This window comes from Drosophila subobscura, chromosome O (genome assembly GCF_008121235.1).
Source record: "Drosophila subobscura isolate 14011-0131.10 chromosome O, UCBerk_Dsub_1.0, whole genome shotgun sequence".
NCBI classification, from domain to species: Eukaryota; Metazoa; Arthropoda; class Insecta; order Diptera; family Drosophilidae; genus Drosophila; species Drosophila subobscura.
Genome location: NC_048533.1, coordinates 7,184,933 through 7,199,866, shown reverse-complemented (window position 1 = coordinate 7,199,866; position 14,934 = coordinate 7,184,933). Strand labels below are relative to the sequence as shown.

At 45.4% G+C, this 14,934-nt stretch overlaps 2 protein-coding genes across 2 annotated transcripts in view; one reads left to right on the top strand and one right to left on the bottom strand.

Moving 5' to 3' along the window:
• The window catches only part of LOC117896971 (hemicentin-2), a 40,853-nt gene that overhangs the window by 2,588 nt on the left and 23,331 nt on the right, over positions 1–14,934 (bottom strand). The window contains exons 2-6 of the mRNA XM_034805520.1: positions 14,594–14,877; positions 11,179–11,249; positions 5,541–5,695; positions 576–790; positions 85–190 (exon numbers count right to left, since the gene is read on the bottom strand). Coding sequence (XP_034661411.1) covers positions 85–190; positions 576–790; positions 5,541–5,695; positions 11,179–11,249; positions 14,594–14,877 — 831 coding nt within the window. The remainder of the gene's footprint in view (positions 1–84; positions 191–575; positions 791–5,540; positions 5,696–11,178; positions 11,250–14,593; positions 14,878–14,934) is intronic.
• Positions 9,105–10,758, top strand: LOC117898498 (probable histone-binding protein Caf1). The gene is made up of 3 exons (XM_034807940.1): positions 9,105–9,346; positions 9,416–9,994; positions 10,064–10,758. The coding sequence occupies exons 1-3, from the start codon at positions 9,325–9,327 to the stop codon at positions 10,756–10,758; spliced, it is 1,296 nt and encodes a 431-aa protein (XP_034663831.1). The 5' UTR covers positions 9,105–9,324.

Genomic DNA, 14,934 nt, shown 5'->3' with positions numbered 1-14,934 from the left:
TGGGAAATATACATCGACAAAAAAGGAATGCACACGCTCCTTTAGGGACTTCTTCAGACACTCAGACACTGCGACTCGACTCACCATTTATTATGTTCAGCGTTACGGTCGCACTGGGGCTATTCGACGGGCTACATGTGTAATTGCCAGTGTCGCGCTTCTTGGCCGACTCGATGATTAATGAGCCAATCTGCAGAGCGTCCAAAAGAAAGTACAAGCAAAAAAACGTTAAAGAAACTACAAACAAAAAGAAGATAAACAGTTTGGGGCACAGGGACGCACGTACTCCAAATATTTGGCAGTCCACAGAGCCGAACAAAGTTTTGGCTGGGGGTCAGAAAGTTATGGGCCAGGCAATTAGAGGGAAATGCGACAAAACAGAAACTTTTATCAAACAATATTAAAATTTTTTGCGCTCTGCTGTGCTGCAGACACAGACTCAATTCGACTCGAATGCGGACGCAGACACGTGGCAGAGGCAGCATCATCAGCAGCCAAGAAGCCATTTGAAATTGAGTGTAATTAAATTAAAATCAACAAGGGAGTCATTCTGCGAGGGAGGACTGACTACTCACCGTGCTCTGTCCCTCGCCTGTGGCCTCCGGCAGATTGGGATCCAATTGCGTGCGATGGCGACGCGAGTCCGCTGCCAGCTGCTCGGCCCCATGGTACCACATGATGAAGGTGGGCGGCTCCAAGGCGCCACGGACAATGCAGCGAAGGACGACGTTGCTGCCAGCCTTCACATAGCGATCTGGCTCGCCCAATATCTCCGTGCGTGGCACTACAAAGAGAGATGAAGTGGGAGAGAGAGATGAAAATGATGATGAGCATAAGCATAACTGTGTGTGGGGAGGAAGTGACAGTGGCAGTGGCACTGTTAGTGGCATAAACTGCTTGCTGCCCCCAACCGCACCCATCCTAAAATTGTGTCATTCGCGCTAATCTATTGAATTAACAGCTGGGGAGTCACGTAGCACACGTAAATCTGGCACCCAAAGAAAATCCACTTTTCAATTTTTCACTTACTGATTCTTGGTCTCTCTCTCGCTCTTTCTATTTTCTCTGCATGTCCCTTGGAGACTCCTCATCCCTGGACGGACTTTTTTTGGCCAACAGACACGCACATGCATAACAAACTAAGAGTTGTGTCAAACAAAATGTAGGAAAAGAGAGTAGCAGAGTAGGAGAGTAGGACTGGGGCAGGCACTGGCTCTGGTTGTGGGTCTGGGTCTGGTTCTGGGTTTGGTTCTGGGTCTGGGGAGCATAAAAAAGCGCACAGAAACGAACTGAAACAACTTGGAAATGCTGGCGCATATATTTTCACACGACCTGAACGCCTCCGAGCGAGGCTGCCGCTCTCGTGGCCTGGGCGGGCGGGAGTGCGGCTCCGTCATTTGCTTGGGCAGCGCGCGGATGGTGAGACGTGAGCTTTGAAATTTGACAAAATCACGTATACGCCGAGTTTTCACTGCTGTTACACAAAAATGTGTGCGAAATGAGTGCGCCGAGAATTTACACAAAATGCCTGACTATGCTCTGGAGTGTACGAGTAGTACGAGTATATGTATATGCTGCCGTAAGTGAGTCTACGAGTGTTTCTATGTATGTATGTGTGTTGATTTCCCTGGTCGTGCGTCTGTGTGCGAGAAGCGTGCTGCAGAAACACGCGCCATGCTCTGGTTTGACACCAAAGTGTGTCAGCTTGTCAAAATCGTCATGTTGTTGCATGTTAGTTTTCCAGCTGCTTGACTGGAGAAGCGCGACACGGGGGAAAAAAGTGATGGCATATTAAGTGCGGGCTCGATAGTCGATTAAAGGATACCCTCGAGTAGGAAAAAGCCATCTGCGGAATGCCATACAATTACCAAGAAAATGTGGTGAAAATATCAAAGATTTCTGCACTCCGATTGTTAGCTTGGTTGTTAAAATATATATTTTAACGAGCGAAAATGCTTCTAACACACATATCCCCTTTGCGCCACGAGCACGTTTACAGAATACTAAAACTAGAAGCGGCAGCAAGTGCAATGTTATTAGCAAACGCTCTACTTTATCACCCACGCAACACCCCAGCCCCAGACCTAGTCCCAGCCACAGCCACAGCCCCAGGGAGGAGCTACCCTGCTGTGAAAAAAACTATAGAAAATTGTGGCGTGCAATGGGAGATAATTATACAGAAGCTGTTGGGAAATTCACTTAATTAACTACACACATCGATGATAGTGTAGGAATTGTCCCCACAACTTTAGATATCATTCAGCCAGAACCGGAGCCCAGAACTTAGAACTCAGAAGCGCCGAGCAAGTGAAAAGAAAAGCAGAGCAGACCGAAGAAAACCTCAAACTTTTGACCACACTTTTAGCTAATTTCCCAAGTACAAAGGGGACACGACACTGAAGTGGAGTGGAAACGGAAGTGGGAATGGCAATGGCTTGGGTTAAGAGTGCCAGGCGAATTGCAGCAACTTAAATTAATTGAGTTTATGGCGAAATGCTTTTAGGGAAATTAGTTGGAGTCCCAGTCAGAGGTCCCACCCAGTCTGTCCTTTCGTCTTTAGGTGCATAAACATCACAGGGAATATTGTCACTTTTGATGGTGAGATAAATTTGCCACCAAAAGAAGCAGAAAAAAAGAGAAGAGCAAGAGAAAGTAAACCCAAAATTGGCTTTGGCTGCTACAAGATTAGCAGCAAATTAAATAAGCAGACCAGAGACCCAGAGGCCAAAAGGGAAAACGAGAGACGGGAGACGAAAACGAGATGAGATGAGCTGAACAGAAAACGAATCTCATAAAACCAAATCTAGTTTGTCGTTCAATGATGCAGAAAAAAGTATATTCATTCGTTCATTCGGGACAGCAGAATGTGGCGGGGGTTACTATGGGTGTGAATTGTACTTTATATTTTGTTGGGGTGTAAAATACAGAAAAAGAAAGGATTTATGTTTCGTTTGCTAAAGTTTAAAAGATAATTCCATAAACTTTTCAGCAAACTAAACTTTGTTTGGTTCTGTTCTTCTTTTTTGGACTATTAACAAGGATTTTGTGCCATTGTCCTGCTGACCCACAAAGACTTAAGTAAATGAACCAAAACCTAAGAAAGTGACATTTTAACCAACAACAAAGCAAACAAGGCGGCACTCTCAATCTCTCTCTCTCTTTTGCACTATGAATATCTGTCTCCTTCTGGCATACAGACACACACACACATACGCATTGGCATAACAAATTGACCGAAAACTACGAGGCTATTACCCCAACTGTTGGCCATGGCTCAGAAATCAAGCAGCAGGCGGTAGAAAGGCCAAAGCCTCAACATAAAAGCCATTGCCAAAGTCTTGGCATCAAAATCATTCAGAAAAAAGGGGGTAACGGGAAAGAGCAGGGAAATGGTGAATGAGGTTGGGGGTTGGGGATTGGGATGGTTTTTGGGTGGCCGAAACGAGGCGAGAATCGAGAACATGCAAAGGGAGTTTTAGCCGTTTGCACAGACAAAACGATGCAATAAATACAAATTACATGGCAAAGGCACAAAATCAGCCAAGCAGCGCGACAAAAAAAATATAGAGAAAGAGTGAGAGGGAGAGTGGGAGAATAGATCCAGGAAAAACTGCACGGAGCGAGGGTAAGTGAGCTGAGAGAGAGAGGGAGGGGTGAATGAGAGGTGCTGGCGATAATGGTTATGGCCAAAAGAATGGAAAGCCGGCAAGGGGCAGGGAAAGAGGCAAACGCATGGGCAAAATTCAACTTCAAACAAACAAAAGGAAAGATTGGAGCAGGACATGGAAATGGTTGAAGGCCAAATGACTGCAAATAATGGCAGAACAGTGAGGCCACAGAGAGGGGGAAAATCTGTGAAAGAAAATCCCAGGGAGACAGCGCGACAGCGAGGTAGATTGAGTGAATAGGAAGTGCGCTAAAACCATTGTGGAAAATCCATGTCAGCGCATGAATAGAAATCCTTTCTGCTTAAATTTGTCGTTAGATTAACGCAAATGTGGTCGCGCATACGAAAATTTCCACAGCAAAAAGAATACTCGTACGAGTATATGTATATGTAGATATTAACCCGGGATACCTGTTGGGTGCCATATACTAATGTATGTATGTACATATGTATGTACATACATACATATGTATGTATGTATGTGTATCCTGCCAAAGATAGTCCTGATTCCTTTGGCATGCGAGTGTTTAGCATACAAATTAGCTCAGCCGGAAATACGAAAATCACTTTTTGGCAACACCATTATCCAGTCTATTGCCCTTGCCCCCTAAAATCCTGGCCACCAAAATCTCATCACGTATTACTTTTTGCTCTTTCAGCCTCGTCTCAGCATGTGGTTGGGTTTCCTTTTACTTTTTCTCTTTTTTGTTGTGCCTTGCCTTGGCTTGTCCACATAAAACCAAAGTGTTAGTTGGATAAAAGAAAATTCAATTTGTCAGCTCCAAATGTAAATTGACTTTCCACACTTTTTCCTTTCTGTTCTGTCAAGGCTGAGGCCTAAATTGGGCCTAAATTGTCGTTGAATTTGAAATAATGGGGTAATTTTCGAGTCAAGGAATATTTGAAAGTAGGAAAGTACGAAAAGTCTTTGCTGTAAAACAAACATAAGCCACAAAGACCCTACATATGGAGATATTAGGCATAGTTAGCTTCAAATGAATGCTGGAAACTCCCAAAAAATATCCACTGATTTTCCATGCGATGAGCATGTCGTAATAGCCTCGAGTCGACTGCGGTTGTTTCCCTTTCCCTATCTGTGTGCTGCAACTTGCAGCATATCGATGCACGCTTCCATATCAATTACAGAATCCATTCGGTGCAAGCAGCGTATGGTCTGGTGCCTCGACACTGACATTTACATTGTTCATTTGGCTTTAGCTACTGTGTGTGTGTGTGTGTGTGCTTCTTCCGGTATGCAAACATGAAATTTAATTAACTTTTTACCCAACACCACCCACAAAAAAATTGAGACGGGTGAGTGTGTGTGTGAGCCTTAACAGAAAACCCAAACCCAAACCCAAGCCCAATGGAAAACCAAACCAAACCAGGGAGCAGACGAAACCCGTAGAAACGCACGTAAAAGTTTTCTCGTTAAAAAACTTGACCAAGCAAAGAAATTTGTTCGTTTTTTCTTTATTTCTGTGTGTGGTTTTTTTTTTGGTGTAGCATTTCAATGGCCAATGGGCAGTGGACAGGCAGCAGGCGCAGGCGGGCAGCAGGCAGCCACAATTTGAATGCAATTTAGTGAGTAATTTGAAATGCAGCAACCGCATGAAACATGCAAAGATCTCCGACCCCCATGTGTGACCTCCTCTATGGATGTCTGTGGCTGCCATAAAGGCTAAAAAGTTTTTGCATTTGCTGGTGCTGCGGCGGCTGCTGCTGCTGCCGCTTGACCTTTGCCACACTGACACCCAAAAAATTACACACTCCAACTCGGTCGGAGTACTTATTCTCACTCATATTCATGTACATATTTCATGCTCATGCACATGTTCATGTTCATGGTCTTGGCCGTGACTTTACTTACCCACTTGCAGCTGGACACGCGCACTGACTTTGGGCTCTGTGGAGACCTGGCACTCGTAGGACCCTGCATCACGGGCCTGCACATATTTTATCTGCAGCGTCCAGTACTTGTCCGGCTGTTTGATGGCCAGAAAACGCTGATCGGCTATAAAGACCGCCCTGGAAAAAAAACAAAAAGGTGATTGAGATGTTAGATTGTTGGGTGTCTGTTTTGAAATGATTACAATTTGTTAATTTGATGCTTAAGTTGATGTGGTTCCTTTTGGAAATCTGTTCACGAATCGCTTATCTCAAATAGAACTCGCTTAAAGGGAGCATTCAACAGAAATGGAATGCAAAAGAACAATGGATCACCAAGAGCAGACCCACTTAGTCCCTTCGCTAAGTCCGCTACTAATGGCCACTCAAAAGACACTCCAAGTTATTTAGTTGCCGCATTTAAACAGCAATAGGAAAGGCAACAAAAAACAACAACAACTGCAGCAGCCTGCAAACAACAGGCAACAAGCAACAGGGAGAAGAGTTGACAACAAAGTTGCGTGTTTTGGTGTTGCTGGGGCAACATGCAAATGCTGAAGGGGTTGTGCAGACTTGGGGGAGACTTGGAAGCAGTACTAAAATAAGTTGCGTTTAATGTCATTGTTGCAATATTTTTGTTCCTGCTTGGGGCCTCTCTCTCTCTCTCTATCTCTCTCTCTGTCTCTCTTTGGGACAATTGCCCTCTGCACTTTGCCTAAAGTGCAAAAATGTTTCCGTCATTTGGCTAAAATGCAATGAGAGTTTACCCCCACGAAAGCCCTGCCCCTGCCACACACACACATGCGTTGACATTGCTTATTATGTGCCCCTAAAACCCACTCTACACAATCTTTTTGGCCAGCACTGCCACTGCCATTGCCCAATGCCCTGCCCCATGCACTAACAAGTTTTGATGCTAAACCCCAGATTAGACCCTTGCGTTTTGCACTCGTAAAACTCGACATTTTATGACTTTTGCCATTTCCTTTGCGCCCCCTAAACTGTGTACATCCTACCCATAGCAACCACCAAAGTGCCCACTCCCCCACACACCCATTCCCTCTGTCACTGTTTATTTCTTATCAAGATTTTGTAGTTACTTTATAATTTTCATTTCATTTTAAAGTTTTCCCACTGGCGCTTGACTTTCTTTGCAGCAAAGACTCCTTCCAACTCCGTTCTCCTTCTTCTCCCATTATTTGCCATATTTTTTGTGCAATTCCTTTTTGGTCGGTCCTTATTCTCCGGCATTGTGTGGTCTTCTCGTCCTCTCTGCTCGTGGCTCAAGTGCTGGAACCCTAGTGACCCCCGGATGCCGCATAAGTTTTCATCTGCAATTTATTGTTGCTGAAAAAGAATACTCTGTGTGTGTGTTGGGTTTTAGAACCCCGATACAAGCCACTTGGATACATGGGCTGCATGCAACCAATACACTGCTTAATAGCTCCTAATCAAAAGATTGGATTCAGGGGAATTGTGGAAGATTTTGTGAAGCGGATATGCATGCATTTATATTTTGGTTTCATTACAGATTTCTTACCAAAGAAAATGGGGAAAACACATTAGGAATTGTTCTCAGACTTTTTCTCCTTACTCTAAGAGCTCCGAGGCACTTAAGAATTGTATTTAAAATATGTTTCCCCTACTTTAATAAGTATCTGGAGCTTTACAGATCTCTAAACTAAACCGTATAAGAGATGCTCTTAAGGGATTTGTGCCCCAAAGCACCACCTCGGTCTTGAGAGCAAACCAAAACCTCATTTCATTTCCTTTGCCTCAGAGTTGTCCCTTCCAACTGCTGTTCCTACTGCTGCTGCCACTCTCCCCGGGAATCCCATTAAAAGGAAGCTCATCTCAACGCATCTCCTGCACACATGCAACAGGGAGAGAGAGAGCTCTGCGTGTGTGTGTGGTGTGGTGTGTGTCTGTGGCACGCATACCCAGAGATAAGAGATAACAAAGTAGTCAAGCAACACCTGGCTGCAAGGTAATTACCTGAACCGCCCGCCATCCACCCAACCCGCAAGGACTCCGCACCGAGGCACTTCTGGCCCGGCCAAGAGCCAAGGCATTCATTGTGTGAGTGGATGGGGCTATAAATTGAGGAAAGCACATGTCCAGCGGGCAAACAAAAGGCGCCATTGCACGTGACATTTATATGATAGTGTAAACACATCATTTGCGCTATTATACAACACATTCGGTCTCTGGGCCACCCACTGTCCCCTCCTCTCTATCTCTCTGGCTAAAAGTTTTTGAAATCTATTCCCATTATGTTTGATATGCCGGGACTGATGCTGCTGCTGTGGCTGCTGCAGAGCCGAAGGACAAACAGTTGGGGGTTTCTTTGAGCGTAGAAAAAGAAAACTTTCTAGATAAATGTGACAGAAGACATTGGAGCAGGAAAGAACCAACACACAGAGACACAGAGACCGGCAGCGGAAGCAGCAAATGCATGAAGATGGACTCTTAGCCTCGTATCGGTGAGGGAAGGGGTGAGAAGAGGAGAGAAGGGGCAGTGGATTGGAGGAGACACTGCCATGACACTGCACCCTGGACCTGGACCTGAACTGGTGTAGTGTGTGTGAACTGGTGCTGGGCCGCGCTGCAGGAAGCAATCAGTAAGGACACTATCTCGGCTAAATTTCAATGCTCCAGTGCCTGTTGGCTGCCCTCTCAGCCAATGTTTGCTTCCTTCAGCCAGTCATTCATTCAAGCCCCAGCTATTCATCCTTACACACACAGAGATACTCAGACACACTTACTCACTGGGGGGACAAACATAGACTCGCACTGCCACACTGCCACTGCCACAGCCACAGCCACTGCCCCGTCTTATCTAATGTGAAAGGTTCATTGGTTTTACGTTTCTATCAAAGTAATAAGCTGGAAATGTTTGCCTTGCCCACCTTATCCAATACGCTCCCAAAAGGCAAACGTGGCTAAAACAGAAGGGAGAAAGCAGTGGGAAAAGCCAGCTCCAGCTCCAGAGTCGGAGACAGCTTGAAGTAAAGTTTTTACTGGATTTCGAGAGGAGCAAAAAAAAGTGCAATGAAATTGCACACTTGCGTTTCCGCTTGGCATGTCATACCAGGAGCACGGCAAAGGACACATCCACATCCACATCCACACATCCAAAGCCAGGAGGCATCATTGATGTGCAGAGCTACTCTGCTCCGTATCCTCCTCTTCCTTATCCTTATCCTTCTCCTCCTGAGCACAGGGCGTATCCTGTGCTGGACACACAGATTGGAATTGAAAGGACGGCGAAGTCTGCTAGGATGTTGCTGCCTGCAGGAGCGAGCACAAAGTTTGTGCTCTTAATTCATTTTGTTGTAAATTGTTTTCGTCTCAATTGAATCTACACAAATAATGCAGGGAACGAAATGCGCACATCCCTGTGTAGGTTGCAAGTATTAAAGGGGTCTACGGATCTAGTTGTTAGTTTTATCTTGCGAATAAATACACAAACAGGTTTTGCTATGAGCTCTATTTAAATTCGATATAATCTGAAGTTTTATTATTGCCAGCCCTGCTAAAATTTTCGGTTCTATCGATATTTGGTTGATTTGGCAGCCCTGCAGTAACACAAATGTCCATCTCTAGGACATGGCGATGACACAACCATAAAAAAAAACCGCACAAAAACAATTATATTGTTCCAATTGTTTCCGATAATAAAAGTACTAATTTCCTTTTGCTTTGTGTTAAATTTAACGCGCTTTTCCGCTTTACTATTTCCTGTCCTTGAGGCCAATTTGCCCTGAAAAATGGAGTGTTCCAGTAACAATGGTAACTTGAATTAGACGTACATAAATGTAATTAATTGACAAGTGCTAATATTTATACTCTTTTCCCAAGCGGAATCTGGTGAAGTTGCCATTGTTAATGCCAATGACATCGACGATCACGTGATCATCGATGATTACAAGATTTGGAAGAAAAATATACCACTTCTGTACGATGAGATTGTGACACACGTGCTAGAGTGGCCATCCTTTACGGTCCAGTGGCTGCCCGGTGCAACCCGGCAGGACGGCGACGAATACTCGATGCATCGCCTCATTTTGGGCACAGACACGGCGAACAAAGTGCCGAATCACTTGATGATTGCCAGCCTGCCGATACCCAGCGAGGACGCGCAGACTGCTAGGTCGCACTACGACAACGAGAAGAGCGAGTTCGGTGGCTTTGGTTCGGCGATCGGCAAATTCGAGGTAGAGGTCATCATCAACCACGAAGGTGAGGTGAACCGTGCACGCTACATGCCACAAAACTCTTGCATTATAGCCACCAAATCGCCAAAGAGCGATGTCCTGGTGTTCGACTACACCAAGCACCCGAGCAAGCCGGACAGCTCCGGCCAATGCGTTCCAGATCTACGCCTTCGCGGCCACACAAAGCAGGGCTTTGGCCTCGCCTGGAATCCCAAAGGGACGGGTAAGCCAACGCAGTTGGGAAACCCCAGTTGGACTGTTAAAATCTCTCAAGCGTTTATCCATTTTTTAGGCAGCTTGTTGTCGGCCTCTGATGATAAAACAATCTGCCTGTGGGACATCAATGCCACGCCCAAGGCACATCGCGTGATCGATGCCAAGAACATTTTCAAGGGACACAGCGCTCCAGTTCAGGATGTCGCCTGGCACTGTCAGCATGACTCGGTCTTCGGTTCCGTGGCCGATGATCGCAAGCTTATGATCTGGGACATACGCAACGGCGAGACCACAGAACCATTGTCTATAGTCGATGCTCACGCGGCCGAAGTCAATTGTCTGTGCTTCAATCCCATGTCACAGTTCACATTGATCACGGGGTCCGCCGACAAGACTATTGCCTTGTGGGATATGCGCAATCTGGGCAAGAAATTGCACTCCTTTGTCGGGCACAGCGGTGAAATCACTCAGATCCAATGGTCGCCCGTAAATGAAACCATCATCGCTTCCGCCTGCAGCGCTCGCCGCTTGAACGTATGGGATTTGTCGAAAATTGCCGACGAACCAAGCCCAGAAGATGACGAAGATGGGCCACCAGAGCTGCTCTTCATCCATGGTGGACACATGTCCAAAATCAACGACTTCTCATGGAGCCCCAGTCTCATTTGCCCCTGGATCATGTGCTCCGTGTCCGACGACAATGTTTTGCAAGTGTGGCAAATGGCCGAAAGTGCGCTCCTGGACGAGGAGGATGCCTTAAATGCATTCTAGCTGCAGAGGTTCTTAGAATATAATTGTCTCTATATACATATACCATACATATTCAAACACATGTAGATTATCTCATTTGCTTGTCATTAAGTTTGGATTTTCGGGGCAAGAGAATATGCTAATCGTTAGATTGCATTCCAGGTTGACGTTTATTTATCACAATTATCCCAAACAGAGGCTGGCAATCATGAGAGCTCTTAAACATTATGCAATATTTGGCATTTGAATAATAATTGCGCAAATATTTGCATTTGTCTTTATAACACTTGCGCCGTCTGTCCATCAGTGCACAACAATAGTACTCTGAGAGTGAGTGCCCCAGGGGCAACCAGGTATTGTGATATCCTATCCCCGTCTGCATGCGACAGATGCAAATTGATTTATAATTTCAAATGGACGGAAATGAATTTTGTTAATTACCTGTCAACGGTCAAGATGTGTCCATCGCGCAGTCGAATCCAGGAAACAGATTTGTTGCCCAGTTGTTTGACCTGTTGAAACGAGACACCGAGAGGACGGGAGAAAAGAAGAGAGTAGGTTAATGGCATGAAAATAGAGGAAATCAAATTTAAATATAAATTGGAATAGGAATTAACAGAGCGAACTAAAACGAGAGAAAATCTATCTATAACTGGAAATAAAGAAAATGGCATTCAATGCATAACGCAAACTTCTGGGTGTTTTCCACTGAAATCTAAATTAACCCAACAAAGTAGTTATAAGAAATTAAATCTTACATCTGAATCTTCATTAAGATTTCACGGAAATACGCCAAAAGTTCAAGTAATCATTTACTCTTGATAACATTTCACACAAATCCAAACTCGAGAAAACTGAACATCCCGCTGCATATGCTTTAGAACTTCTGAAGTAGTTAGTGAATAACTTTACATCTTCAACTAGTTCAATGGATCCGCTGGCAATACATGCTCGCATCTGCATTGAAATGAAGTCAACCCTTTTGGCAAACCATCATCTAATCCCCCACAAAATCAATGGAGTTTCCATACCATATTCGTACTCCGACTCTACGCTCAATTAACAACATTGACAACCCTCAAGTGATTAGCAGGGGAGGCATGGGGTACGGGGCGGTGGTTTGTTGCTCAACAAGTGGAAGAGAAATGTCAAAGTACAGCACTCTGTACAGCAGACGGTCGGAGGGAGGAGGAGCGGTGGCAGCGGCGGTGGCAAGAGAGTAAATTAGTGCAACCAAAATGTAGGCAGAATCCGGGCGGTATACTTAGCTATAGCTGCCTCCCCAATGGCCACAGAAACTACATTGAAATGTAATTAAATACCGAAATGAACATGAGACTTTTGGGCGGGCAGGCAGTCGGGCAGATAGACCGAGAGGCAGACAGACAAACCCTGGAGAGGCCTGAGAGGCCAGGCATCCGCATGTTTCAGATATTATCGAAATGTGTCGTAGTTAGTAAATCTAAAATGCATTTATAGAACACCCCCACACGCAGATGCACAGTTAGTGGAGAGAGGGCTTCTTCTATTTACATTGAAACGATTTTGTCCATTCAACACTTTGCATCAATGTACCATGGGCCTAGTCTATACACGAAGTACGTATGTATATGTAGGGATCCATTAAATGTTTTAGTTGTTGTCGCCGGCCTGTAATTTTGTTGTAATGGTCTCATTAGGCGCCCAATGCATGTGTCGCATTTAATTTGGCATGAGACAGGTCGTGGGGGGGCCGGTGACCGGGCGCATCTGCCAATGCCAGACTACTAATTTAGTTTTGTGGAAAATTCCATTTCATAGATTACTTTTGATTGCATTCGGCAGATGGAAATGGAGACACATATCAATGGGCCCCGATAGGAAGCCTCCTTAGCCATAGATTGTTCTACCTTCGAGTTTGAAATTAAGGCAATTTAGGAAGGAAACAGCCCCCAGCCTCCAGCTCCCAGCTCCAGCTAGACAACCAGCCCAAGCCACATTTCACATTCCATTCTCTGACTGTTTCCTGACTGGAACAAAAGTTCAGCTTCGACAATTACAAATAAGCTGCTGCTTGGAATATTTCAAATAAGCCATTTGCTGCCTGCTGCCCAAAAAGGATGTGCTTCACCTGATGTCATCGAATGCCCAGGACAAGTGCCAGGCCAATTTGAAAAGAAGCGAACCATAGACCAATCTTTGCTCAACTTGTGCGCTGTTCATGTCCCTGTCCATGTCCACGTCCACGTCCACGTCCTGGGCTAAGAGGAGTCACTCAACTGTGCCACTTAATGCAGCATTTGAACAGAGAATGGAATGAAAGGCGAATGGAGAATGGAGAAAGGAAAATGGACAGTACCAGCAGAGAAAGAGAGAGAGAGAGAGCAAACTGGGCGTGTCATCCCGAACGGGGGCATAAAGTGTAAAGCCAACGATGGGTAATTGACGAAAATTGAGATGCGAGCCTTATACTTTTCATTCCTCCAACGGACTGGGTGGGAAGTCCTATACTTTTCATTCCCCTTCCGCACTGTAGCTGTAGAGCGATGGCACGATGGCGTACGGAGAGACAGAGACCATCTGTCTAGCCTGTCGTTTGTTAAATTCTGTGGCAAGCACTTAATTGACCATGACAACAAGAAATTAACATTGCTCGGCTGGAAAATTACAGCCACGGGAAAGCATGCCCCCATTATCGTGCATTAAATATTTCAGGAATCTCGCTTCTTTTTTGTTCTTTGCCTACAGGAATTTCTATTTCATTTCATTGTGCCACGTTTGGGTACTGGAATTGATGTTTTATGCTAAGGAATTTCCGTCGCTTGGGGCGTAATTATTAGCTACACAAAGAGAATGCAGATATACATACAGTCAAATATCTATTGAATGAAAACTCAAAAGTGTGTTTTTGGGTAGCGAACTTAAATTTAAATAGCCATCTCTCTGGGTTACTTACGGAAATTTCCCTGCATTTAAAGATCTTCTGGACTCTGTAGATGTTCCCTTTGAAGAGCCTTCACTGTTCTTTTCCGAAGGGTTTAGTCAACACTTTAATCCTTAGTTCAAAGCTTAAAGCCACTAAATAATTAGTCAAACATTTGCCATTGGCAAAAGAGTCACGTAAAGCCGGATGACCCCGATACCTGACACCCACCCACACGGACACTTCTGTCGGGCCGAGAGGCAGAGCCCTGCAGAGCCGTGCCGAGCCGATGCCATAAAACTAATTTGTTGAAATTTAATTTTCAGTTTTCGTTTATGCTAAATAAAATATTTACAACTTGTAAGCAAACAATTTGCTGGCTGCGTGCCTGGGGTCACCTCTGACCTGAACCTGCTGCCCCCTGCTCCGCCGGCTACAGGTATTGCTGTGGGTCTTTAAACACCTGGCCAAACAATGCGGCGGGGGCGGGTGAGAAATCACCCGAGAGTCTTGGCCACGTTTGTGTTTGGCATTTGTTTTTCAGCCTTGCGTTAAATACACACGCTGCGGTCACACCTCGTCCGGCTGCTGGTCGTGGCTGTGGTCCTGGTCCTCCTTCTGGTCCCGGGGCGCCCACCAACAAATATTTGCGCAATAAAATTTAATGTGTTTTCTATTAGGAAAGAGTCCTGGTCTCCACGCTCTCTAAGCGTTGATGGGGCCGCCCACCATAATAATAATTACAAATAAAAACACGCACGCACACACTCGTACCATATCGAAACCTCAAACCCAAGCCTAAACACAAACCCAAACCGAATCCGAAACACGCAACGCAATATATTCGTAATAAAAGGAAAAATAAAACACAAATTATGAAATTTATTTTTCTGCTAGTTGGATCTAAGCCAAATAGATGTATGTGTGCATAGAGGGTATAGAGGGGACACTCACCCGACAAGGGAGATACGCGTGTGTACCGATCTGAGTGGTCACATTGGAGGTGGCATAGCCGTCCAGATATGGTTCCACCAGCGTGGCTGTCGCCGACAGGGCGGCAGCCTCCGGCAGCAGCGAGGACACTTGAGCAAGGCTGGAGAATGCGGTCGCCGAGTATGAGGATGAGGCTGATGCTGATGATGGGTCGCTGCTTCCATCGAAACTGATGGCGGTAGCTGCTGATGCTGCTCCTGTCTCCTGCGCTCCTGTGGCCTCTGCGGACGTCTGTGTGTTCGAGGCTGAAATTGATTTGGCAAGAGAGAGTGAGAGTGAGATTGAGTTTGAGAGTGAGAGTG